Raw genomic sequence first — 26,393 nt, 5'->3', positions numbered from 1 at the left:
CAAACAGACAGACAGATTAAATTTGAAACAAAAATTTGGTATGTGTACCGTGTATTTATTTAGTTAAAAGTGGTTATTTTAATATTACAAACAGACACTCGAATTTGATAGAAATAAATTAAAAAATACATATTTTGACACCATCGCCTAACATGTCATATTAGTTGCCTCGAGACTTGAAATATCTAGTTTGAACAAAAGAAAATAATTACGATTTGAATTACGTCGATGTCGGTATTTGATATCTTGCCAAACGATTTCCCAAATTGCGAACGTGGTCTTGATATTTTGGCGAGGAAAATCTAAAGAGGTATAAATCGAATCGATTTGAAAAAACCTTTATTAAAAGTATAACACACCGCCTTATAGTCCAAATAAAATAGACATTTGACCTAGCCAAAATTCGCATAGAGCTGAAAATTTGCAGAAACGTTAAATACATAATTATAAATGAAATGTCAAAATTCCCTACGATCCAAACTCTGCAAAAACATTTTTATTGAAAGTCAAACATGCAAAATTGAGGATTTTTCCATTTTTATCGAAAACAGTAAGTTTTATCGATATAAAAATGGTTCTGTCACTTTTTCTCTTACGTCTCACCAGTCGTGAGATATCGCATTTTAACTATTAAAAAATTTCATATTTCTTTTGTCTATTTTGACTTGGCTATTGCTTCCACTGGTCACACTGGAGGGCTGGTTCATTATTTGCCCAGATTTTTGGCATGCAGGTTTCCTCACTATGCCTCACCGTCGAGCAACGAATAATATAAAACAAAACGAATTATTAAAAGAAAATAAGCAAATGTATATTTGTTTAGAAAAAAAGTAAATTTTTAAAACAAATAACCAGCGTACAAATTTCACGAGGAATAAAATTATGCGAAATGTAAATAGCGTTGCAGTTAAAAAATCCAAAATGTACTAAGGATTTCTTCTAATAATAATTGTAGTCCGCGACTTTGCTGGCGTTTTTAGCGTTGATCGTTATGACGTTCAAGCTTACGTTATACAAACAATTATCATATTATTAGATAATAAGCAGTTTTTTAGATTAAGAGAACAAAGTTACTTTTTCATTTAATATAGTTGACTAATTTAAAGTTTAATTTACAGTTAATAAATAACGATAAATTAATTAAGAAACATAAATACTTATAACGTTATCATTCCCGAATTCTCCGTTGTTTGTTTATGTAAAGTAAGTTTATGGAAGAGCTTCAAGTTGGTGAAGAGCCTTGTTTATCTTCGCATAAGCCTATCAAGTTATTCAAACAATTAAGGTCTTAAAATGTGCAAAGATTCCACTTTGCTTCCCGTTTCGTTGTTATCAAAGATTTATAAATAAACATTTCTCATTCCGTCTGTTTATTTGAAGCATTTATTTGTGCCCCTTGGGGGTAGGACTGACTAGTGCCGTAACGACAACTGGTATTACGTTCTGTTACACCGTAATGCTCCCTCTTCGCCACTGATCTCTGCTCCCTATTATGTTTGTATGTAGTAACTGTTTTTTTTCTTTCAACTTTTTTTTGCCACATATTATTTTAAAATGGATTCATATTTATTACTTATTTCTTACTACTACTACTTACTACTTATTTAGTATAATTCTATGTACAAAATACTATAATTTCTATGTACGTAAGTTTTATGTACCTAAGTATAATAAAGCATAATTGTATTTATTGTAATTTTTTACGAAGTATCACAACATAAGGTTAATATGAGATAAACGCTCTTGGGTTTTCTGAATTTTTTTAATTATATGTTAAATTTTGTTTGTTTTTTTAGAAAGAATATTCTGTAAATTATGAGAACGTTTGAATACTTTTATTTTATAACAAGCTTGCATACAAAATTTATTAAAAAAAACCTATAACAAACACTGTCAACGCCCGTTTTATCCCCTCAAGGAGTAAATAAAGCAACCTATATATTTCCTCGAGACAATTTCTATACCTAATTTTCATCAAAATCGGTTCAGAGGTTTACCCACAATGTGTGAAAAAATATTTGTATGTAATAATAATTTCCGATTTTAATTCTACAAACAAACATTTCGAGCATTGTCTGAGATTATAGTTTAAAAGCGAGTTGTCATTGTTACCTAAATAATTATGAAGCTGTGTAATCCGATAATAGCTGTATCTCACTTGTACTTGTTTTAACTTGTTTAAAAGCTTGAGTTTATACAAAACAGCGCTGCGGATTCAGCGCCATCGCGATTTAACTATTCATTTATATGTATTTGGAAATGGCCCAGTGGTTAGAACGCGTGCATATTAACCTATGATTGCGGGTTCAAACCCAGGCAAGCACCACTGAATATTTATGTGCTTAATTTGTGTTTATAATTCATCTCGTGCTCGACGGTGAAGGAAAACATCGTGAGTGCCTGCATGTATCTAATTTCATAGAAATTCTGCCACATTTGTATTCCACCAAGCCGCATTGGAACAGCGTGGTGGATCCTTCTCCTCATAGGGAGAGGAGGCCTTGACCCAGCGGTGGAAACTGGATAATACAGACTGTTATTGTTATAAGTATTTTGTTATGGAGAATATTATAACCAATTACTTTTCAGACCACATTAATTCTGGCCAATTGGAAACAATCAGAGACCAACTGTGAAACCATAATTTAGTGGTTTCAATGGGAACAGTTCTTCAGCATAGATTTACGGTATTAATACTGTTTTGTGGTTTGAGAATATTGCGTTGTTATTACTAAAACTCACACGAACGAGAAACGAAGGCATTAGTCAGTAATATTTATACCAGTAACAAATAATTAATAAAAAGAAAAGATAATTTGTTTAATGTAATACATACACACATATCTGATTTATCTATAAGCATTTTTTACATTAATTTATGTTTTCTGACCCAAAATACTGTATTATTATTAGGCACAGGAAAATAACGTCATACATAAAATGGGCTTACGGCATTAATGGGGAAAGAAGTCCTTGATAGGGGTATGTAACGTGTCTTCGCAAATTTAAATTCAGAACCAGACCAATGCGTGTGTTTTGTTGTGGAATTATTAAATATCTTTAGATATTTTACCCCCTGAGAGAGTAAAACTTGGACTAGAGATTATCGTTTTATAAATTTCACGCGGGTAGAGCAGCAATTTCAGCTAGTTAAGAAATATAAAAGAATTGAGAAATTAATTTTAAGTAAGACCTAAAAATAGAAGAAAATCTAATTCGTTTAAAGTTATGATAGAATAAAATTTAATTACAAAATGAATACAAATGCACTTTATTCGATACGAAAAGTTTATTGAACTTGTAAACTCTCGTATAAAGTACACGTCAACAAATTGAATCCCAAGATTGCAAAAGTTGCCAAAAATCTGTATCTTATATGATTAAATGTTAAACTTTCTGCCGTACGAGCGGTTTCTGGCATCACGCCAATAACGCAATGTTGCCAGCCATTGAGATACTACTCTGACGTTTAGATATTTTGTAGAGAAATATTACCATATATATATAAGTTTAAACATAACTTTTACATAAAAATTCAATGCGTATTTTTCTGTTGGCTTTTCTAATTGAACCTTAAAATTATTTACAAATGGCAACTCATTATTTTTAACTTTTTCGTAATTAGTTTATATTTATTGAAATTGATAATAACTGTCCTGTTACTAAATATATATATATATGATGCTTGTCATTTTTAACATTCGATTTTGTTTTCCAAAAAAATTTACCTTTCATAAATTAATGCAATTCATTTTTATCTACCTATGTATGTATTCTGGTAATAATAAATAATAAACAATTTATGTTTATTGTATATTACAAGACCGAGGTATCAGGAAATACAGAATAAAAAGAATCAGCTCCAAAATAAAATGACTTATATATGTATCTCCATAAATATATTGATAAACAACCAGTCAATAATAAAGATATCCATACTCTATATCATAATCTAGATAATCTTTAGATTTTGATGCTCCACGACGTCGAGTGTTGAGCATGTTCATTAAATCTGGGTAGGCTTCGACAAGGATTTTCTGATTTTGCCTACTTATCGTTCCATTTGTAACTATCTTTCTAAAAGTTGAATTCTTCACGTACTGTTGATTCATTCCCTTTATTTCGTTCAAACGATTCAGCAGCCCTGCGTCTATCTTAGTCAGCTCGATTTCATGTATGTCCTGTACCGCTTTCCTATCTTTTATGTATCTTTTCTTCATCTCCTTTATGAACTTCTTGAGCTGCTTGGTCTTCTTCTTCCTCGCCGTGGTTCCATTCTTGAAAGATCGATTCAATACCTTCCTTATTTCTCGTATAATCTTCCGTATCGTTCTCTTTATTTTGCGCTTTCGTTTCTTCCTATCCCTTAATCTTCTTTTTCTGTCACGAACTCTTTTTCGTCTCTTGCGTTCTTTAGAACCTCTATCCCTGTTCTTCTTTTCTTCTGAATCCGTTGCTAAGCTGGAATCAGCGAACGACACGTCGAATCCAGCGTACATATCGTAAGTTGTTATTTGTAAAGCACAACATATGAACTTCGTTCGACCACAGAAATAGTCGCCACGGTATATGCGGTACTCCGCCTCGCATTCCATCGGCAGCATGCAAGATCCCCAGGGCGCGTCGTGTTGGTTTGGATCTCCACAAGGAACACCCCACGGCCCTAAAATATTAAAATAATTTGGGAAAAAACTTTTGTCGAATTACAAAGTAGATATTGTTTATATCTTCTTGACCAGATTTGTAGACTAGATTAAACTACGTAGATTTTTTTTATAATTTGTAGACAGACGGTCAAATAACCACCACCATACACATTGTCTTATGCCTGTCATTACACTAACTCCTTTTCCTAACCGGTACAACAATTGCTGTTTAGCTTTAAAATATGCGATGAGTGGGTGATACCTACTGGGCTCGTTCAAAGCCCTATAGGTACTAACTAACGATTTAATGCATGTTTTCTGTGGCACGACAATATCTGTGTGTATCGAATTCCTCAATTCAAATTTATTTGAAAAAAAAACGAGTATAATTCCCCTATTCCATTTTTTTTAAATACTTAGTAAAGATTTTTTGGTCCGACTCGACTTAGCGTTTCAGAATCTGCAACCTCATACGATATTGTGAAGTAACTATAATATATACAAGAAGCTCGTGTAGCTTTAAATGTGACAGGAGGAATATTTTCTTGGGTCAGATGATCACAGCCTCAAACGAGGTCAGCGAATTACGCAGGAAGTATTTTTGTGCACAAGTGTGTGCTCTAACACATATGCACTGTACCTATATAACAACATATCCGATACGACCGGAAATAGGCAGAACCGAACTGCTTTAGTTGCTTTCCGAGGCAAGTCAGCTTAGATACGTCCAACCTCCAGACTTCGGATTGTTACTGAGAAATATTCGACAGAAAATTATAGCTCCAACCTAATGTTTGAACCCAGGATTTTGAATCTGCAGCCATACCAAAATCATACCAAAGTCCCTAAACCAAGGAGACTACATTACATTTACAGATACATTTAATATGTAAACAGCTCTTACTCGCAGCGACTATATTGACCGTATCTCCTTTTGGTATGGAAGAGTTGATGGCTTCCAACTTCTTGTGCAACCAGTGTTCCTTCCATTCGTCCTTCCAATTCTTTATCTCTATGCTAGAACTCGCTGAATCGCTAGTATCAGTATCCTTGGCTCTCCTGCCATCGTATTGCGATCTCTTCTTCGCGTATTTTCTCACTAAACTTCTTAAGTAATTATCTTTATCCGAATCAAAATTTTCTTTATTGTAAATACTTTTCAATAGATTACTATTGACTTTAATTTTATCATTTTCGAATTTCGAATATTCGTTCCTATTCGATTCGTCTTTAAATGAAGATTTTCGTTTACCTACTCTATATATTGATGATATTGCATTATCGTCAATATCTGAAAATTGTATCGTGTTTATAATTATTGTATAAATTATTAATAAATACAAAACAACCCTCATTTTACGTTCACATGACTTTGAATATTCAGTGGCGAAATTATTCTGTGGTAATTTTATTTTTTGTAATGGCAACTATAAAATTTGAAACATTAAATTGTTTTATTTCCAATTCGAATATTTCGTACGATTATTGCTATTGTTATTTCACATTACTTTTTACCAATTGAACGCGATTTGCACAACATTTGTTTTCTTTATTTTTATCGATATATCTGTATTTGTATAACTGTAAGTTAAATAAAATACAGTCGAACTCTTGTTCAGCCTTATTTATGTACAAAAATAGTTACAATATTTGATGTAGGTACATAACAATTATTTACTTTGATTTTAAAATTGCTCTATAAATTATGACCGCGTTGAAAACTACATCCTGTCACAAGGGGGCAAATAAAAGAGCTATTTTATATTTTCAACATTCAGAATCGAGCTATATAGTAGAAATATATATTCATGATATATACAAAGTGATTCATAAATATTTAGTATTTTTATTACACTAACAAACACAACAAGAAAAACAGCCTGTAAATTTCTCACTATTGAGCTAAGGCCTCCCCTCCCTTTGAGGATAAGGCTTGGAACATATTCCACCACTGTTCCAATGCGGTTTGGTGGAATACATGTGTGGCAATATTTCTATGAAATTAAACACATGCAGGTTTCCTTACGATGTGTTTAATTAACCGCCGACCTCAAGACGAATTATAAATACATGAAAATACAGTGGTGCTCGTCTGGGTTTGACCCGCAATCATCGGTTAAGATGCACACGGTCTAACCACTGGACGATCTCGGTATGAATACTTACATATACAAGCAAGGAGCGCTCTTATCACTAGGTAATTGGCTCATACAAACAACCCTCTAGAAATAACTGGGAACTTGACGAGCCAACGACGACAATACATACAGGCACCTATTGCCTCTACTGTATTAATCTTGGTTTACATCCCAGAACTTTGTTACAACATGGATTTCTTTTTCGTTTAATCTTTTGTCTAAAAAACGTAAGCAGTATTTTAGATTAGACAAGTTAATAAAATAAAGTCGTACCGCTGTCTGTCCTATGTATGCTTAGATCTTTAAAATTACACAAATGATTTTGATGCGGTTTTTCTAATAGGTAGAGTGATTCGAGAGGAAGGTTTTTTTATATCATTTTATAATATAGTAAAGAAACACTGATCATTTTAGAAGTTTCTAATGTGATGTCATGTTTTATGAAAATTATTTATATCTTAACTATGTACTATTTATATTGAATCTACAGAAGTATCTGAAATACTTCAGATTATTTTACGAAGAATAACAATTAAAAAAAATCAAATGTACGTCGTTAGTAATATAATATGGTTCGATAACGATGATTCCGAAACCCAAATCTTATTCGTTTGTCTTAACCTAAAGTATGTAAAATAAAGTAACAGCCTGTAAATTACTCACTGCTGGGCTAAGGCCTCCTCTTCCATTAAGGAGAGGGTTTGGAACATATTCCACCACGCAGTTCCAATGTGGGTTGGTGGAATGCACATGTGGCAGAATTTCGTTGTAATTAGACACATGCAGGTTTCCTCACGATGTTTTCCTTCACCACCGAGCACGAGATGAATTATAAACAAAAATTAAGCACATACATATAGTGGTGCTTGCCTAGGCTTGAACCCGAAATCATCGGTTAAGATGCACGCGTTCTAACTACTGGGCCATCTCAGCTCGTCCTAATCTACTTCATCCCATTTACGACATTCGAACGCCAAAACTCCCTTGCCTTATAAATGTTAAAATGCTGCTCTAGACTCTTAGAGATTTAGAATTAACAAGACTTATAATATTATGTTTAATTTCAGAATATAATTGATTGTATTCTCACGACTGTAACGATCAATTTCATTCGTACATTCACTTATCTATTCATCTTACGTGACATTGGCGAAATAATCTGTGTCATTCACTCAAAACAAAAAAAAACCAATTAAGTAACTAATAATTATATTGTAACTAGTTAAGCAATAATACAAAACAAACTAGTCCAAACGCTTTATAAATACAACACGAATAATCCGATTACGAAATGAAAGACAGAATTTTATTTTATTCAAAAGTCAAGTGCTTGCGTTTGAATTTGATTTATAGAGGGTGGCTCATGCATTATGTAATATAGCTTTATCTGTGACCTATCATGGCGCTGAATCACTGCGGGTGACGCTACTAGAAATATTGGAGAGTGTATTTTAAAACCGCTTCAAATAAATAAGTTAAAATACAACAAAAAACTGCACCATTTCCTTTTGTTTGTAATATATTCTTATTTATAATATGTTGAGCATGGGTACATTCAATTGGGCCAAAATGTGCTAATACAGGCAAAGTTCTCATTATCGTCTACAGACCAATGCACAGAATTTGATGAAACTTTTTATGAAACAAGCTTGAACCCCAAATAAAGACAAAAACTGAACATGAAATTATAATAGATGCATTTTTATTTTTATCAAAATACTGAATGATATACCTGGTCCTGTAAGTATTGCTCTCGACTTCCTTTTAACTTAATATAATCTGATTACAGACTGTTGTGTGATGCAAAATTCGCAGAAAAAGCCTTCAAATTATGGTCTGGATTTTTACACATCTAGGTAATGCAGATGAAACTTGGAATTCTTACGCAATGACCAATGATCGAAGGTAACATCCAGCTGAAAGTAATCCAAATAATTTCTTGGAACATACCCCATTACAAATGAGGTAGAAGATGTAAAGTGATCCAACATCTCTACGCAAAACCCAAGATCAAGAGGGTCGAAAATGGCTTTATATCCAGCAGCCTCTCTGAGTTATTGATGAAAGTGATCTAGTTGTATTATCCTCAACTAAGCTCAGATGCTTATATGCCATTTACGATCGATGGCTTAATCTATGCCGAAACTAACTTTTTTAGGGATCAGGTGCACCGAAACAGTCTTCGAGACTTTCGGAACGTCGCCAACTTAGGATTGCCAGAAAACACGTTTTAAAACGGGCTCCTGGGCTACATTATATAACACACACAGGCCCTCTGCCACACTGATAATGCTAAAATTTTCTGTATATAACTGTAAGGTACTTCCCTGGTACATGGACAAATTTGTCCCGTCACATTTGATATGCATAATCAGACTTGCATGAGCAATAAGAAAAGTCCTTGCTGAGGAATCACTGTGATATTCACCAACCAAAATTTTTTAGTGGTGCAACTGCTACACTTATAAGGTAGTCGATATTAAATTCTTCATTTTGGTTATTGAAAGATAGGCAATACGAAATAATAAAACATAGATTAAAAAAACTTTTTTACTTAATTATAAAAAATTACAAAAATAACTGAGTTTTAAGAGAAATATAACTAACAAATTACAAACAAAAATGCAATTATTTATAAATATGACATGTAGTGTTCAAACATTATGTTTTACAGAGATTAATTCACCTTCATTTACTTATGCCCTCCAACCGAGTCCACCTATGACCTGAATAAAGCAACAGGACTCAACTACATGCCGATAACTAAAAACCAAGAAGACTAGCTACTGAGAGGAGCCTGTCTAGTACATTTTTAACCGACTTCAAAAAAAGGAGGAGGTTCTCAATTCGTCGGGGCCTTTTTTTTTTTTTTTTTTTTTTATTTTTTATGTATGTTACCGAATTACTCGAAGATGGCTGGGCCGATTTTAACAATTCTTTTTTTGTTTGAAAGGGCATGTTTTACAGGTGGTCCCATTGTCAGGAGATCAGGATCTGATGATGGGATCCTGGAGAAATCGAGGGAACTTCTCAAATTTTATAGGCAAACCTATAGTGATTTCGGTTTTATTCGAAGTGCCTTGGTCATATGCTCACGAAAAGTGACATTTGATGAAGTGGAACTGATGATGAAGACCACAACTGGTAATCAGAACCTATTAGTAAGTAACTATTTTACGGGTTTAGTTCTATTTCTTTAAGATAGTCGTCAAGCAATTGATGTTAGTACACATGCCTATGATGAAGTCTAGCTGATGGTGGACTACCAGGAGAACTCCTCAATGATTAACGGCATTGCATCGGGAAAAAATGGTATTGTCTTATTGGCGATAAGCAGTTAACATTAGGCTATTGTAACTTAGGTAACGCTTAATTTGAGTTGCAGACCACATCGTATTGAAACGGCGTTCGGTTATGTTTAGAGTCGAAAGCCGAAATGTACTGAGTATAATAAAGTGAATGACAAACACTACCAATTGTAATTATAAATAGCAAAACAACACTGAAAAGCAGTAAATAAATTTTTATAAATAAAAAAAAACCGCCTTCAAAAATGAACTAAAAAGAAAAAAATAATCAGTTACATCCATAACCAATTTACGATTTTTTAATCACCTTTTGAAGTCGGTGCCAACAAAGTAAATAAATTCCTATATTGAAATCATTTAATTTGTATCGATAGTAAGGTTTGTCTAATGGTGTCATCTATACAATAAATAGATTTAGTTTTTGTATGTATGTATTGTGTATTATGTAGGTACCTATATTAGCAATGTAGGCACCGACTTTGAGAGGTGATTAAAAAATCGTAAATTGGTTATGGATGTAACTGATTATTTTTTTCTTTTTAGTTCATTTTTGAAGGCGGTTTTTTTTTATTTATAAAAATTTATTATTAGTTGATGATTGATTGGTTGATTGAAATAAAGATAAAATTATTCTTTAATAGTTCTACCAATGGGCTCTAGCAGATCAGGCACACAATATTCAAATAAACTTCCAAAGTCATAAATAAAGTCAATTTACAATTTCCACAACAGCTTCAGGATTTTCGAGCCATAATCTATGACTTTTCCCTTTATTGGCTGGATATTCTTTGGTCATCTTACAAGTATTGCAGGTCAACTCAATGTGTTTTGCTTTATTTTTAGTTTTTATCTTGACTTTTGCTGATTTTTTGTCTATGAGTACACAGCGACACTTCTTACATAATTGTCTCTTTATGTCTGGATGTCTAGAACAAAAATTCAACTTATTATAGACCAGCTAAGCACTATTTGGAATAAATATATATGTTACTAATAACCATAGCAATGGCTGAATTAACTTTACCTTGAATAAACTTTAAAATTAAAAAATTATACCACATTTAATCATAATATTGTTAGTATGTTTGTAACGGTTTCTGGAATATTACTATCTATGTATAATTTATGACAAACTATTTGAAAAAAAAACTAACATGGAGATTGGTTGTTGTGAAAACTAAATTATAAAAAAAACTTACATTTTTAAAACATTTTTCTTAGCCACATTAACTGCAAGATTCCCGTAGTACGCAGACAATACTGGATTCTTTTCTACAACTTTTTTACTTATCTATAAAAAAATAAAAGATAGTTAAAGTTTAAAAATATTTAAAACATATGTAAATGTAAAGTAATAGTTCCCTTACTTGGTAGAGATAATTAATTCTTTGCAAAGAATCATTTCCTTGTATCTTTTTCATAATAGTTACAAAAAAAGCTCTCTTTAAATTAGGATTTTATTTCAAAAATGTTCTTTAATTTAAAAAATATACATCTCTATAATTGTCCAGAGACATTTTATATTTGACAGTTTATATTGGCATTTGGCATATATTCAGGGTTGCCGATGCCTATTCACCTACTTCCCCAAAAATCTTAGCGAAATTCCCCAAATTGGGAAAAACAACTGTCCCAATTCCCCCCACAGAAATAAAGGAAAAAATAATCATGTTTTTGTATGTTTATTTTTCATTTCCTAACAATAACATCAAATTTTCGAGGTATATTTCGTCAAATTAGACTAGTCCTGGTTACTGACGACCTTTTTTTTTTGTAATTTTTTTGTTTTTTTCGTCAGACTAGTCATGGTTAACGTCTATATAGAGTGTGTTTTTGCTACCAATGCTAACTAATAATTGACTACAATTTCAATTTTTGTACTCATTAAAACACGGCTAACTAATCAATTACCGATCGTTTAGGTATAAAACGCATAAATATAAATTCCCCTCATTTTCCCCACATACGACAATCCCCACACCAATCCCCGATCGACTTGCGATTTCACGCAATTTGGGGAATTCCCCACATATTGGCAACGCTGCATATATTGTCAAGTCTCGCATATACATTTAGTCTATTCCAATTGAAGTAGGAAAAAAGATAAACAAACCTAACATTTACATATTTCATGAGATTTGCTAAAAACTGAGATTAGCTATAATGTGCACTACTAAAGGTTGATGGTTTATATATCTTTATTTACAGGACACTATTACACCTATTACTTATTTCCACTTTAATTTTAATTTCCAAATTTCAATAGTTACGTCGACGAGCATAACGCATTATTTTCGTAAAACCGTAGTGAATAAAATAAAAATAAAAAATGCTATTCAATTCAAAGTGACTCAATATAGTCCTTATATTGAGTCACTTCATTATTTAATTTAATTATTTCAAAAGAATACATTAACCTTGTTTTTATCATCAGTAATTTGACCTTCGAAGACAGTATCATCAAACCAATCACCACAATATATGAAAAACCTTTATTTTTTAGTTTATTCCAGATTTCTTATTTAAATGTTGCCATATTAAAATAATTCACCATTTAATTGAAAAAAAATACATATTTGTTTTTCATATCCCATTGCACTTTTTACGAGTGATTAAAGAACAAATATTATGAATGCTTATTATTTCTACTGCCCTGTTTCAATTTTCTTAATAAACCTTTTATTGCTACATACTTTCACAATGTTATTAAATAAAATGAAACAATCAGGTTTGGGGAAATATAAAATTAATTAAGGAAACATTGAAATAAATTAGACATTGACATTGACGAGCTAAGTCAAAACTAATAAATTGTTATACAAGTGCAAATGTAGCTTAAATTAATAAAAATAAATTATCATACGTGATATTGTGATCTTTAATAAAATTTATGTCCATCGGCAGTGAATGGCTTAATAAATATTTTAATTTTATAAATTGTACCTACAATAAATATTCAATCGTTCTTCGTTACTGAAATATTTCAAACAAACATTGCTATGTTGCCAAAAAACCGTGCTGTTTTATCAAGATTTAAAAATAGGAGTAAATACAATTATAAATATCTTTCGTCTCAATCAAGTGTAGGTGAAATTGATGTTCCTTTTTCAAATGGGTGAGTTTTTAAGAAAAGTTAGGTTATGTCGAATATGAATTAAAAAAAAGTGAATTTTTTTTTTCACAAATGACTTCCTTGAAATGAAGTTATTACTTAATCGAAACTTATTTGCAGAATATCTCTTAAGCTATCTACTGGAAAATATGCTCGGTTTGCGGATGGAGCCTGTGTCGCCACACTTGGTAATACCAGTGTACTATCCACAGTTGTATCAAAAGCTAAACAAAGCTCGAGTTCTTTCCTACCGCTCGTCGTAGATTATAGACAGAAGGCAGCAGCTGCTGGTAGAATACCGACAAACTTCCTAAGAAAAGAATTAGGTAAATAAAAAAAAAATCAAAGTAGATTTTATACAATTAAACATTTAATATCATGTACACATTAAATTGAAAATATATTTTCTCATAGCCAGCAACCTTAATTTAAAAAAAAAAACAATCAGATGAGCAACGGCACATTTTAAAAGTATGTTAAAAAAATGTGAAGCATAATTTTAATAGTATATAAAATATTAAATTTTTCATTTTCCAGGACCAACGGAAAGAGAAATCTTAACATCAAGACTAATAGATAGATCACTAAGGCCATTGTTTCCACAAAATTATTTCTTTGACACACAAATAGTATGCAACATGTTAGCCATTGATGGTACAAATCTACCTGAAACAGTTGCTATAAATGCAGCTAGTGCTGCGTTAGCCCTGTCTGATGTTCCATGGAACGGTCCTGTTGGGGCTGTGAGGTAAGATTAATTTAAAACGATGATTAATTTTTCTATATTTTATACATACATCGCTTCTAGTGCACATTTTAAATAACATTTAAATTTTTATATATTAATAATTTACGCATAATATATGTCACTGATAACTTTTACTAATATATATTTTTGTCTTGAAAAATATTGACCTTATAATACTTAAATGGAATTATATTTATATATAATACATAATGTCACATACTCATAGTCTAAGCACTTTATACAAATTCCATAAAAAGTTGTGCAATCCTAAATCATTGCCCAATCTAACTCACTTGTACAGTACTCTTCTTGGTTATTGCATGAAGATTATATAATCCATCAAATGCCAAAACTTTATATGTATTTTGAAATAATAATTTAAAGGCACTGAAAAATTGTATAATACTTTGTGTTTCATTAATTAGTCTTTCTATAACCCACACACAGACAGATTAAGTATAAAAACTCAATTGAATTTATGTATTTTTTTATTATAGCAACATTTTTATAATAAAACATTTTACAGGCTCGGTCAGATAGAAAATGAGCTGATTGTGAATCCAACAAGAAGAGATCTTGAAAAGTCTTCATTAAACCTAGTGGTTGCAGCGACAACCGGAAACCTAGTGGTTATGTTGGAAGGTCACGCTAATGTCATCCTGCAACAAGATCTGCTGAAGGCCATCAAACTAGGTATGAATGTAAGTCGAATTTGCTATTATACTTAAAAGTACACAATATTTTGTAACAGCCGGTAAATACAAAACTAACTTCTCTATTTAGTGAGGTTTAGAGCTTATGCTTTTGCTAAAGCTGTATTATGCTGATCTGATGCAGGTTGTTCCACCCATTGATTTATGCAATGGTCTCCACTGCCAAACATGTGGAGAATTCTTAATGCATATGTCAACATACATAAATTCAGCGATTCCTGACTGAGCTGTTTGAAATGGCAGTTTTATAATATTATTTTTTAAATAATTGCAAGTAATCAAACATAAAACTAACTATGTTTTTATTGATTCATTAAAAATATTGGCTTACTTTGTCTGTATAGATATAAGGAATAGATACATATATATAATAAAAGTATGTACACAAAGTATTTTATGTAATTACTTAATTCCAGGTACCAAAGAAGCCCAAGCGATAGTTAGAAGTATAGAGAAATTACAGAAAACTTATGGTAAAGCAAAAAGGGAATACGAGACCCAACCACCATTAGACCAGAGTATTGTGGAATCTGTTAAAACATTGTCTTCTATGAAGATTAGAGAAATATTAAGGTATATATTGTCTATGGACTCCAAATCCTATTTATTTGTGTGATCATTCCATACTATTACATCAGATATTATAGGTACACAAACAGAATACAATTAAAACTTACTCTAAAATTATGAACTTACACAAATTTGTGCCCGTACCTAAGCATGTGTACATGGCATGCTCACAAAAATTATATTCTGGTGCTCTTTCAGACATGCCAGTAAAGTACCCAAAAGTTCTATTGTATATGTATATATATGTCACCGTAAGATTTCAAAATTCGCTAGATTACAATCTGTCTCCTCAGATTGCAAACTGTCGAAATATTGCGAACATTGAAATATGATTGCAATGTAACGCATTATTTTTCGCTATATTGTAATCTATCGAAGTTAAACTGTTAGATTACTGTCCCGCGTCAAATTGTTAACTGTCGAAAGCTCTTCCTGATTGGAATTAGATTAGATTACAATCTGTTTCATCAGATTGTAATCTAACGATTTTTGTAATCTTACGGTGACATATGTATACACAATACAGATACAGTTGTTCTATGTATTGTATGAATTTGTGCCTTCTCACCAAAACTATTTAGCAACAATTAATGTCATATACGCACGCACTCTTTAACTCACACATACACGTCCATACAAACGAATAACTTTCTGTTGGTTACCTACAAAAATATCTATATTAATATTCTAACTTGTGAAAGTAACTTTATCTGTCGCTCTTTCACGACCAAACCGCTGAACCGAATTTGATTAAATTTGGTGTGAAACTTGAATTCCATAAAAGGGCATAGACAAGCAACATTTTTTTTTTTTTTTTTCTCGCTGGAAAAACGCTTTACGCGCTTCCCCCACGTGATGGAAAGTGGGGGGGTGTGTGGGACTCCCCGGTTTCCTGAACGCCGAGTGCGCCCAGGTCCATTTTTTTTTTATGGTATAGGTTGGCGGACGAGCATATGGGCCACCTGATGATAAGTGGTCACCATCACCCATAGACAATGACGCTGTGAGAAATATTAACTATTCCTTACATCGTCAATGTGCCACTAACCTTGGGAACTAAGATGTTATGTCCCTTGTGCCTGTAGTTACACTGGCTCACTCACCCTTCAAACCGGAACACAACAATACTGACTACTGTTATTTGGCGGTAGAAAAACTGATGAATGGGTGGTACCTACCCAGACGGGCTCGCACAAAGCTCTACCACCAAGTAAAACGGTTTTACCCACTAAAAAACCAGCGGTACCCTCACCGTCTTTCGGCGGAAGCCACGGGATCGCTTACGCATGCTACCGTGACGCCCTGAATAGACAACCAAGATAGTAAAACTAGTTACTAATATTATCTTCCAGCGACTTCAGCCACGATAAGACGTCACGTGACCACGCGGTGTCCGAGCTCCGGCAGACGGTGCTCAACCAGCTGCGCGACACGGAAGCGGATGTGGCGCTGCTGCAGGACAGCTTCAACGCGAACCTCAGGCAGATCTTCAGGGACATGATATTCGAGACCGACGTCAGGTGCGACGGGCGAGGACTGGACGACCTCAGGAAGATATCGTGTGAGGTATGAATATAAATCCAATCAAATCAAATCAAATCAAAATATATTTATTCAAGTAGGCTTTTATAAGCACTTTTGAATCGTCATTTTACAATTAAGTGAAGCTACCACCGGTTCGGAATGTAGATTCTAACGAGAAGAACCGGCAAGAAACTCATCAAATACAACGTCATGTTAATTAAATACAATTATTTCAATTGATGTATCCTGCTTGGATGAGACAACATCACATACATTACTCTGATCCCAATGTAAGTAGCTGAAGCACTTGTGTTATGGAAATCAGACGTAACGACGGTACCACAAACACCCATACCCAAGACAACATAGATAGTAATCTACATCGACTCGGCCAGGAATCGAACCCGGGACATCAGAGTGGCGTACCCATGAAAACCGGTGTACACACCACTCGACCATGGAGGTCGTCAAAACGTACACGACTGTACAACACGTACAGTCAGAGTAAGAAAATCTTCGTCAGTTTTCAAATTCAGTACTTTGTCAAGTTTTAAACTCTTAGTATCTTTTGAATCTAAACATTAAATCATTGCGTCGTAATATGTCATTCTCGATCGGTAAAGCAGATTATCGCTCATACTGAGCACACGAAAATAGATCTTAAGGTGACAAACCTTTTCTTACACCGACTGTACATATAATTTTAAAAAAAAATCTTTAGTCTTCACTATCTTCTATATGAGTATTTGATGTGCCTATAAGCATTTATTTCCGAATTCGTTTAAAAAAACATTGCCATTAAATATTATTAATTTCGTTTTATTTTCTTTTTTTGTTGCTAAAAATTATATTAAAATAATACAAGTGTTCACACCGTCCATATTATAAGCATATATTATATTGTTTTATGGCATTGTTTTAATGGATGTACAATTTAATTAAACACCTGATGGTATGTTCTACTTTTACGGTTACGTTTATAGACATGGCCGCCGTTTGAAAAATGCATGTATATGTCACCGCTAGATTACAAAATTAGTTAGATTAAAATCTGACGAGACAGATTGTAATCTAACTGTCGAAATATGATTGCCATTTTACGTATTATTATTTTTTCGCTTTATTGTATTCTATTGATGGGAACCGGTCAAGTTGTAACTGATGTAGAACGGGTGCATGCCGCGCGCTGACTGATTCAACGATATGTGCCCCCCTCCCCCGCCGCCCCGACATTTGCATGTTATTTCACCGTAATATTGAAATTACCCTTAAACTATAATCTAATATAATATGTTGTCCTCATCTGTTGGGTTGCCTGTAAGAGATCGCTTTTAGTGATAAGGCCGCCCTTGCCTTCAATTCTCTGTAATTAACCATTTTATATGTACTGTTATTTTATAAGTTTTGGAGTGCAATAAAGTTTTTATCTATCTATCTATATATAATCTATATAGTAGTACGTCTCGTCAGATTGTAATCTAACGAATTTTGCAATGTTACGGCGACATATATATTACGATCGCTCTACGCCAGGTGGGATTGTACGAGCCACTGCACGGCAGCGCGGTGTTCCAGCGCGGACAGACGCAGGTGCTCTGCACGGTGGCCTTCGACTCGCCCGACAGCGCCCTCAAGATGGACACACTCACTATGATCACGAGGTACATACATTCGATTCTAGTTAAAGTATTTATATAATTGATTTGTCAATTAAAGTATAGATTTAATTATAATTGCCTCATGTTCTCCTATAATGAATTCCATATAATAAAATTAGAGTAATTGTAATATTAAGATAGCACTTTTTTTACTCAATGCCTTTTTAGGTATACACGGTAAACATACGAAAATAACATTTTTTTTTTAACTTTTGTCGGTCGATCTGTCCGTCTGTTCTGGTTAATTTCTGGATGAGCTGGACCGATTTTGACGAGACTTGCATTTGCTTGATATAATAAGGAGTAACTTAGGTTACAATGATATATTTCTTTTTTGTTGATTTCATACGCGTACAAGGTTGCGGGTACAGATTTTAAAGCTAGATAAACATCGGACTTTACACATTCTTAATCCTTGTTATAATATATTAGTTTCTGCCTGTATATCATTGGGGGGGGGGGCAGTGGTCGGGTCTTGTACCTCTATATCTTTTCCTGCACCCCTGTACCCGTGAACTAATAAAGTGAGATGTTACCAGCGGGATAAAAGAGAAGAACTTCTTCCTGCACTACGAGTTCCCGTCGTACGCGACGGGCGAGGTGGGGCGCGCGGGCGGGCCGGGGCGGCGCGAGGCGGGCCACGGCGCGCTGGCCGAGCGCGGCCTGCTGCCCGTCGTGCCGCCGCAGGGCTGCGCCCTTCGCCTCACCGCAGAAGTGCTCGAGAGCAACGGTGAGACGCCCCCGCTTATAGTACGACACAAATTAGATGTAGCATCGGAAAATGCAATGGAATGAAAATAAAACCCGATTACTGCCGATTTACACAACCAATAGAAATAGCTCCCTATCGCGCCATTCGACGCTATTCGTCGCTAAAGATTCACGCGTCAGAGAAAGCAAGTGCATGTAAATCGACGCGTCAAATTGACGAATATATTAGGTCATATGATATTACAAGTTATTACGTTTGTGCAAAGATCATATTCGCATAAGAAATAAATATTGATAATTTCGGATAGTGTATTCAATTCGGATGTGATCAGTTTTACGAATTTTGCCGATGCGACATCTAAGTTGTGTTGTACTATACATCACTAAATACAACAGCCTGTAAATTCCCACTGCTGGGCTAAAGGCCTCCTCTCCCTTCGAGCAGAAGGTTTGGAACCTATTCCACCACGCTGTTCCAATGCGGGTTGGTGGAATGCATATGTGGCAGAATTTCGATGAAATTTGACACATGCAGATTTCCTCACGATGTTTTCCTTCACCACCGAGCACGAAATGAATTATATACACCAATTAAGCACATATATATAGTGGTGCTTGTCTGGGTTTGAACCCAAAATCATCGATTAAGATGCACGCGTTCTAACCACTGGGCCATCTCAGCTCTATGATGCAGCTGATGTTCAGACGGCATCCGATTTGAGATTAGTTTCTATCGGCTACATGCCTAATGCCAACATGCTGTTTCAGAGCGGATTGATATGTATCAGATTCGTGCACATCCCATGCAAAGTTTCTCTTGTGAATGCAAGCCGAGACCTAAGAGTGTTTTTCTTCACTTACCTGTTTTTGTTCTAAGCTCCGAAGTTTGTCTATGAGAGATCGCGATAAGACCACCTTTGCGTGCCATGTATATATATATCTAATGTTCTCATATATATGTATATATATCTTTTCTATGGAATAGGTTGGCGGACGAGCATATGAGTCACCTGATGGTAAGTAGTCATCATCACCCATAGACAATGACGCTTTAAGAAATATTAACTATTCCTTACATCGTCAATGCGCCACCAACCTTGGGAACTAAGATGCTACGTCCCTTGTGCCTGTAGTTACACAGCCTCACTCACCCTTTAGACCGGAACACAACAATAATGTGTACTGTTGTTTGGCGGTAGAATAACTGATGAGTGGGTGGTACCTACCCAGGCGGGCTTGCACAAAGCCCTACCACCAAGTAAATAATATAATATATTTCTATGTGTTGTTCAATAAAAATAAATAAATAAGAGTCGTCGTGTCGCAGGCTCGAGCTCCATGGCGTCGGTGTGCGCGGGCGCGCTGGCGCTGCTCGACGCGGGCGTGGCGCTGGCGGCGCCGGCGGCCGGCGTGGCCGTGGGGCTCGTGTCCCGGACCGAGGGCGGCGCCCTGCACGACTACCGCATCCTCACCGATCTGCTGGTCGCTATTCACTCTTACATTGTATACTTTCAAGGTCACCCCCAATCGCCACTGATTTATACACCACACGCCTAGAAAATGTGGTTAGAACGCGTGCATCTTAACCGATGATTGCGGGTTCAAACCCAGGCAAGCACCACTATATATATGTGCTTAATTTGTGTTTATAATTAATCTCGTGCTCGGCTGTGAAGGAAAACATCGTGAGGAAACCTGCATGTGTCTAATTTCATCGAAATTCTGCCACATGTGCATTCCACCAACCCGCATTGGAACAGTGTGGTGGAATATGTTCTAAACCCTCTCCTTAATGACAGAGGAGGCCTTATCCCAGCAGTGGGAAATTTACAGGCTGTTACTTTACTAGAAAATGTCTGCCTGATGTTAATGAACGATTTTTAATAACGTCTTTAAATCGTCGTCTTCATCGACTGTGTGAGCGAAAAAAATAAAATACTTTTCCTAATGAATACATGACGCTAAACTATATACACACCCAGCACACCTTGGGAATGAAACGATCGCCTCCTGGCTATTTCATCTCATATTAAATTGTTTATATAATATATGAGACAAACAATAAAAAAAAAACCGCTGAGTTTCTTTCTCAGGTCAGGGTATTTTCTTTTCCGAACCGGTGGTAGTGTTTCAATTGACCATCAATAAGAAAGTGTAATGCATCTATATTGAATAAAGTTATTTGAATTTGAAACAATCACTACTAATCAATAGTAAAACAGTTGTCAAACCAATTTTGAAATTAAACTCGATAATAGCTCACTAATAATCCTCATTGCAAATAAATCCTAATATTTCAAATCCCCCAGGGTATAGAAGACTACATGGGCGACATGGATTTCAAGGTAGCGGGCACCAAGAAAGGCATCACAGCTCTCCAGGCTGACGTCAAGTTACCGGGACTCCCCCTGAAAATAGTCATGGAGTCAGTCCAGAAGGCGTGCGATGCCAAGAGCAAGGTCATCGACATTATGAACCAGTGTATCGATAAGCCGAGGTAAAAAGTAAAGTGAAGTAAAGTAACAGCCTGTACATTTCCCACTGCTGGGATAAGGCCTCCTCTTCCATTAAGGAGAGGGTTTGGAACATATTCCACCACGCTGTTCCAATGCGGGTTGGTGGAATGCACATGTGGCAGAATTTCGATGAAATTAGACACATGCAGGTTTCCTCACGATGTTTTCCTTCACCGCCGAGCACGAGATGAATTATAAACACAAATTAAGCACATGAATCAGCGGTGCTTGCCTGGGTTTGAACCCGCAACCATCGGTTAAGATGCACGCGTTCTAACCACTGGGCCATCTTGACTCTGCCGAGGTCAGTAGTTATTTAGTTTTCATGCATGCACTCGCTGTGAACTCTTTTTTTTTATGGTATAGGTTGGCGGACGAGCATATGGGCTACCTGATGGTAAGTGGTCACCATCGCCCATAGACAATGACGCTGGAAGAAATATTAACTATTCCTTACATCGTCTATGTGCCACCAACCTTGGGAACCAATATGTTATGTCCCTTGTGCCTGTAGTTACACAGCCTCATTCACCCTTCAGACCGGAACACAACAATACTGAGTACTGTTGTTTGGCGGTAGAATAACTGATAAGTGGGTGGTACCTACCCAGACGTGGTTACACAAAGCCCTACCACCAGAAAACTCGATTGATTTCATTTAAAATTCTAATCAAAAACGTCTTAAGTCATAAACCTAAATCATATATTTAAATCTTCAATGTATAGTTAATTATGTATCGATAAACGATAACAAATAACAGATAAAATACAAAATGTAATCAGAACTGTGACATTTTTTTTTAATTTAATTTAAACAAGTTTTTTTTTAAAAAAAGGTTGTGATTGGTTTAAACTACATGCATATAGTTGTAAAGTTGAAGATTATTGAATATGAAAAAAAAAAATAACTGTGACATTTTTTTTTTTTTATTTAAATTCAACAAGTTTATTTTTAAAAAAGGTTTTGATTGGTTTAAACTATATTTGCAAAGTTGAAGAAGAAGAAAAACTTAGTATGACATTTTTTTCCAGGCAAGACCGCAAAGACAGTTTACCAGTGATGGAGGAAATGGAGGTCGAAGTCCACAAGCGAGCTAAGCTGCTTGGAGTCGGCGGCGCCAACCTCAAGAAGCTATACCTGGAGACAGGAGTACAGGTGCCGAGCGATACTGTACCTAAAGCGCACGTGTCGCTAACGTGGCGCCCTCATGTTGCAAATCAAATCAAAATACGCAAAAAGAGTAGGCTTTACTTGGTGGTAGGGCTATGTGCAAGCCCGTCTGGGTAGGTACCACCCACTCATCAGATATTCTACCGCCAAACAACAGTACTCAGTATTGTTGTGTTCCGGTCTGAAGGGTGAGTGAGCCAGTGTAACTACAGGCACAAGGGACATGACATCTTAGTTCCCAAGGTTGGCGGCACATAGACGATGTAAGGAATAGTTAATATTTCTTACAGCGTTATTGTCTATGGGTGATGGTGACCACTTACCATCAGGTGGCCCATATGCTCGTTCGCCAACCTATATAATAAAATAAAATAAAAAAAAATAAAATAGGCTGTTACAGGCACTTTTGAATCGTCATTAACCTTAAGACGAAAGTCTTCAACCAGTGTGTCCTAACCGTCATAACATACGGTGCCGAAATGTGGACACTCACAATAAGGCTGGTCCACCAGTTTAAAGTCGCTCAGCGTGCTATGGAAAGGGCTATGCTCGGCGTTTCTCTACGGGATCGCATGAAATGAGGCGATTCGTCTGAGAACCAAAGTCATAGACATAGCCCAGTTTATATTATAACATGTTATAAAAAATATATATATAGATTCCACTGAGTTTCTTTCGCCGGTTCTTTTCAGGTCTGAGGTATTATAATCCGAGCCAGTGGTAAATTTGTTACTATTAATAAGAATATTTTGAACAAAGGTTTGGAATGTAGATTCTACTGAATAGAACCGACAAGAAACTCAGTAGTTACTCTTTTTCAACATTTAAAAATACAAAGTCACGTTAGTCAAATACAATTATAGTATGACACAACTTAGATGTAGCATCGGTAAATTCAATAAAACCGATGACTGCCGATTCACACAACCAATAGAAATAGCTCCCTATCGCGCCATTCGACGTTATTCGTCGCTATAGATTCGCGCGTCAGTTCAACTCGAGAGAGCAAGTGCATGTAAATCGACGTATCAAATTGACGAATATATTAGGTGATGTAATATTACAAGTTATTACGTTTGTGTAAAGATCATATTTACATAAGAAATAACAACAACAAACAACAACAGCCTGTAAATTCCCACTGCTGGGCTAAAGGCCTCCTTTCCCTTTGAGTTGAAGGTTTGGAACATATTCCACCGCGCTGTTGCAATGCGGGTTGGTGGAATACACATGTGGCAGAATTTCTATGAAATTTGTCACATGCAGGTTTCCTCACGATGTTTCCCTTCACCGCTGAGCACGAGATAAAGACAAATTAAGCTCATGAATCAGCGGTGCTTGCCTGGATTTGGACCCGCAATCATCGGTTAAGATGCACGCGTTCTAACCACTGGGCCATCTCGACTCATAAGATAAGATAAGAAATAAATTTTATTAAATTCATAGCATACTTAATTCGGATGTGATCGGTTTAAATAATTTTGCTGATGGTACATCTAAGTTGTGTCGTGCTATATACATATGTGTACGTGACGTCATTGTCGTGTCGGGGGCAGGTGACGCCCATCGACGAGACGCGCTACAGCGTGTTCGCGCCGTCGGCCGCCGCCATGGACGAGGCGCGCGCCCGCCTGCAGCGCACTCTCGACGCCGACCGCGCCCCGGACCTCGAATTCGGCGCCGTCTATAGCGCCAAGGTAATGACCCCCACCCCCTCCCGCGCCCCCCTGTCACGCTCGCCCCTCACCGCACCTCGCCCCTCACCGCACCTCGCCCCTCACCGCACCTCGCCCCTCACCCCACCCCGCCCCGCACCGCTACTGTGTGCAGAACTGTCAATAGTATTGTTTTGATCAATACTATTGATTGTATCGATAGCTCTCCGTAAACTATACTATCGATACTACCGATAGTATTGCTAGCACTCTGTAAGCGATATCATTGGTAGTTACTACTGATACTATCGATAGTATCGTTAATTTTGGGCTATCGATATCGATGTCTTTGAATGAATTTTGAGAAAATGATATTGATGAAATCTAAGTTATGACAAGTTAATAGTACTGTCGCATGAAAATAGTATCGATAGTCTATCGACTGTCGATAGACTATATATGCAACACTAATTCCAAATGTCGGTCGCAGGTGGTCGAGGTGCGCGACATCGGCGTGCTGGTGACGCTGTACTCGGGGATGTCCCCGGCGCTCGTCCACAACACGCAACTTGATCACAGAAAGGTAGGATGACGATAGAAAAGTATTATTAATAGTGATACACTTCACTTTAACATTTTTAAATGTTGAAATAAAACTAGTTATAACGGATTTGAATCGCTTTTATTAATTATTTTTGACATACCGAGTCAGTAGTCAGTCTACCCGTGACCACGAACGCTGTAAAGAGCTCGAAACGTCGGGATGTCAAAAATAATTAATATACGCGATTCAAATCCGTTATAACTAGTTTTATTTCAATGTGTAATAATCGCGAAAATTTAAGACAACATTATTTTCAACCGACTTCAAAAAGGAGGAGGTTATCAATTCGTCTATATTGTTTTTTTTTTTTTTATGTTTGTTACCTCATAATTAAATGTATTTTTTTAGAGTGACTTTGAATGCAAATATGGCGTGATTGTTGTAATCACGCAATTTTTACTCGACTTGACTAGATTAATATACAATAATTATATTTTTCAGATAATGCATCCCTCAGTGTTAGGTCTGGACGTTGGGTCCGAGATTCAAGTGAAATACTTCGGCCGGGACCCGGTGTCGGGGCAGCTGCGTCTCTCGCGAAAAGTCCTCACGTCTCCGCCCCCGGGGATCGTCAGGAAACTGGACAAGAGCTAAAAACTGAAATAAAATTATGAGAGACTGAAAATAATTTACAATTATTAAGTGCTAGGAGTTAGGGGACTGTCCCGATTTGATTTTGATATCGTCTGTACGTCAGTGTGATATGCCGATAGCAAGAAGCGTCTTTCAAAATAGAACCTTATTTCTAAGGTTGCTGTAAATTGCCATAGATATGTTGCCTTTAGAGTGAATGTAAATTGTATATTTACAATAAATGTGCAAATTTTGGTTAAATATTTCAATTTATTGTAAGCATATTTAAATTTTATTAAAGTTTTAATAGTTATTTGTGTTTAATTGCAAGCTCACTATTAAGTTCAACTCTCTTTCCTAAACTTTGAAATTCAATTTTATTAATATTTAGCTAAAGAATAATGTAATAAAACAAGGCAATAGTTTGCAACAAAACAGAACTTTTCTTTTTCGATTTTATTTTCAATAACGATGAATGTTTTTTTGAGAATAACACAGATTAAAAATATAATTCAATTATACAAGTGTTCTTTGTATCACACTCGATGTCGTTGCTTCCTACTTTATATAATTACAATTCAACTACGTTTATTTGTTAAGTTTATTCCACAAATATATAAAAAAAACTTATAAGTTACAAAAATACAAAAAGGCTTGCTATACTAGGCAATCAATTTTATTTCCTAGTCTTAAAACAGCATATACGCGAACAAAACTCGTTTGAAAAAGCACTCTATGTGAGTGCC

General features: G+C 35.4%; 3 protein-coding genes across 4 annotated transcripts; 1 reads left to right on the top strand and 2 right to left on the bottom strand.

Annotated features, from left to right (window-relative positions):
* Positions 1–3,888: 3,888 nt before the first annotated feature.
* On the bottom strand, positions 3,889–6,077 carry LOC124538492. Its single transcript, XM_047115571.1, has 2 exons — positions 5,551–6,077; positions 3,889–4,663 (listed from the first exon to the last, which is right to left on the bottom strand). The coding sequence occupies exons 1-2, from the start codon at positions 5,999–6,001 to the stop codon at positions 3,918–3,920; spliced, it is 1,197 nt and encodes a 398-aa protein (XP_046971527.1). The 5' UTR covers positions 6,002–6,077; the 3' UTR covers positions 3,889–3,917.
* Positions 6,078–10,683: 4,606 nt separating this feature from the next.
* Positions 10,684–11,631, bottom strand: LOC124538362 (ribonuclease P protein subunit rpr2). The gene is made up of 3 exons (XM_047115407.1): positions 11,460–11,631; positions 11,292–11,383; positions 10,684–11,018 (listed from the first exon to the last, which is right to left on the bottom strand). The coding sequence occupies exons 1-3, from the start codon at positions 11,511–11,513 to the stop codon at positions 10,802–10,804; spliced, it is 363 nt and encodes a 120-aa protein (XP_046971363.1). The 5' UTR covers positions 11,514–11,631; the 3' UTR covers positions 10,684–10,801.
* A 1,215-nt stretch (positions 11,632–12,846) lies between these two features.
* On the top strand, positions 12,847–25,902 carry LOC124538442 (polyribonucleotide nucleotidyltransferase 1, mitochondrial). 2 transcript variants are annotated; one of them, XM_047115510.1, is made up of 14 exons: positions 12,847–13,207; positions 13,325–13,530; positions 13,742–13,952; positions 14,479–14,645; positions 15,082–15,238; positions 16,588–16,801; positions 18,293–18,420; positions 18,957–19,147; positions 20,456–20,610; positions 21,438–21,625; positions 22,677–22,800; positions 24,372–24,512; positions 24,961–25,053; positions 25,516–25,902. In XM_047115510.1, exons 1-14 carry the CDS (start codon positions 13,092–13,094, stop codon positions 25,666–25,668), a joined length of 2,244 nt encoding a protein of 747 aa, XP_046971466.1. In that variant the 5' UTR covers positions 12,847–13,091; the 3' UTR covers positions 25,669–25,902. The 2 variants fall into 2 exon arrangements, with proteins under 2 accessions (XP_046971466.1, XP_046971467.1); XM_047115511.1 differs by lacking the exons at positions 12,847–13,207; positions 13,325–13,530; positions 13,742–13,952 and having other exon boundaries at positions 14,479–14,653.
* Positions 25,903–26,393: the final 491 nt, after the last annotated feature.

This window comes from Vanessa cardui, chromosome 20 (assembly GCF_905220365.1).
Source record: "Vanessa cardui chromosome 20, ilVanCard2.1, whole genome shotgun sequence".
NCBI classification, from domain to species: domain Eukaryota; kingdom Metazoa; phylum Arthropoda; class Insecta; order Lepidoptera; family Nymphalidae; genus Vanessa; species Vanessa cardui.
Note: the sequence above shows the minus strand (reverse complement) of the source record. Positions and strands in the feature narration are given on the sequence as shown.

Excerpts from the sequence above, each read along its gene's own strand:
- LOC124538492 (XM_047115571.1), bottom strand. The coding sequence starts at position 6,001 with ATGAGGGTTGTTTTGTATTTATTAATAATTTATACAATAATTATAAAC. Across the intron at positions 4,664-5,550 it reads GGTCAATATAGTCGCTGCGA|GGCCGTGGGGTGTTCCTTGT; the intron begins GTAAGAGCTGTT and ends TTAATATTTTAG.
- LOC124538442 (XM_047115510.1), top strand. The coding sequence starts at position 13,092 with ATGTTGCCAAAAAACCGTGCTGTTTTATCAAGATTTAAAAATAGGAGT. Across the intron at positions 13,531-13,741 it reads CTTCCTAAGAAAAGAATTAG|GACCAACGGAAAGAGAAATC; the intron begins GTAAATAAAAAA and ends TTCATTTTCCAG. Across the intron at positions 13,953-14,478 it reads GGTCCTGTTGGGGCTGTGAG|GCTCGGTCAGATAGAAAATG; the intron begins GTAAGATTAATT and ends AACATTTTACAG.
- LOC124538362 (XM_047115407.1), bottom strand. The coding sequence starts at position 11,513 with ATGAAAAAGATACAAGGAAATGATTCTTTGCAAAGAATTAATTATCTC. Across the intron at positions 11,384-11,459 it reads GAATTAATTATCTCTACCAA|ATAAGTAAAAAAGTTGTAGA; the intron begins GTAAGGGAACTA and ends ATTTTTTTATAG. Across the intron at positions 11,019-11,291 it reads AAGAAAAATGTTTTAAAAAT|ACATCCAGACATAAAGAGAC; the intron begins GTAAGTTTTTTT and ends TTTTTGTTCTAG.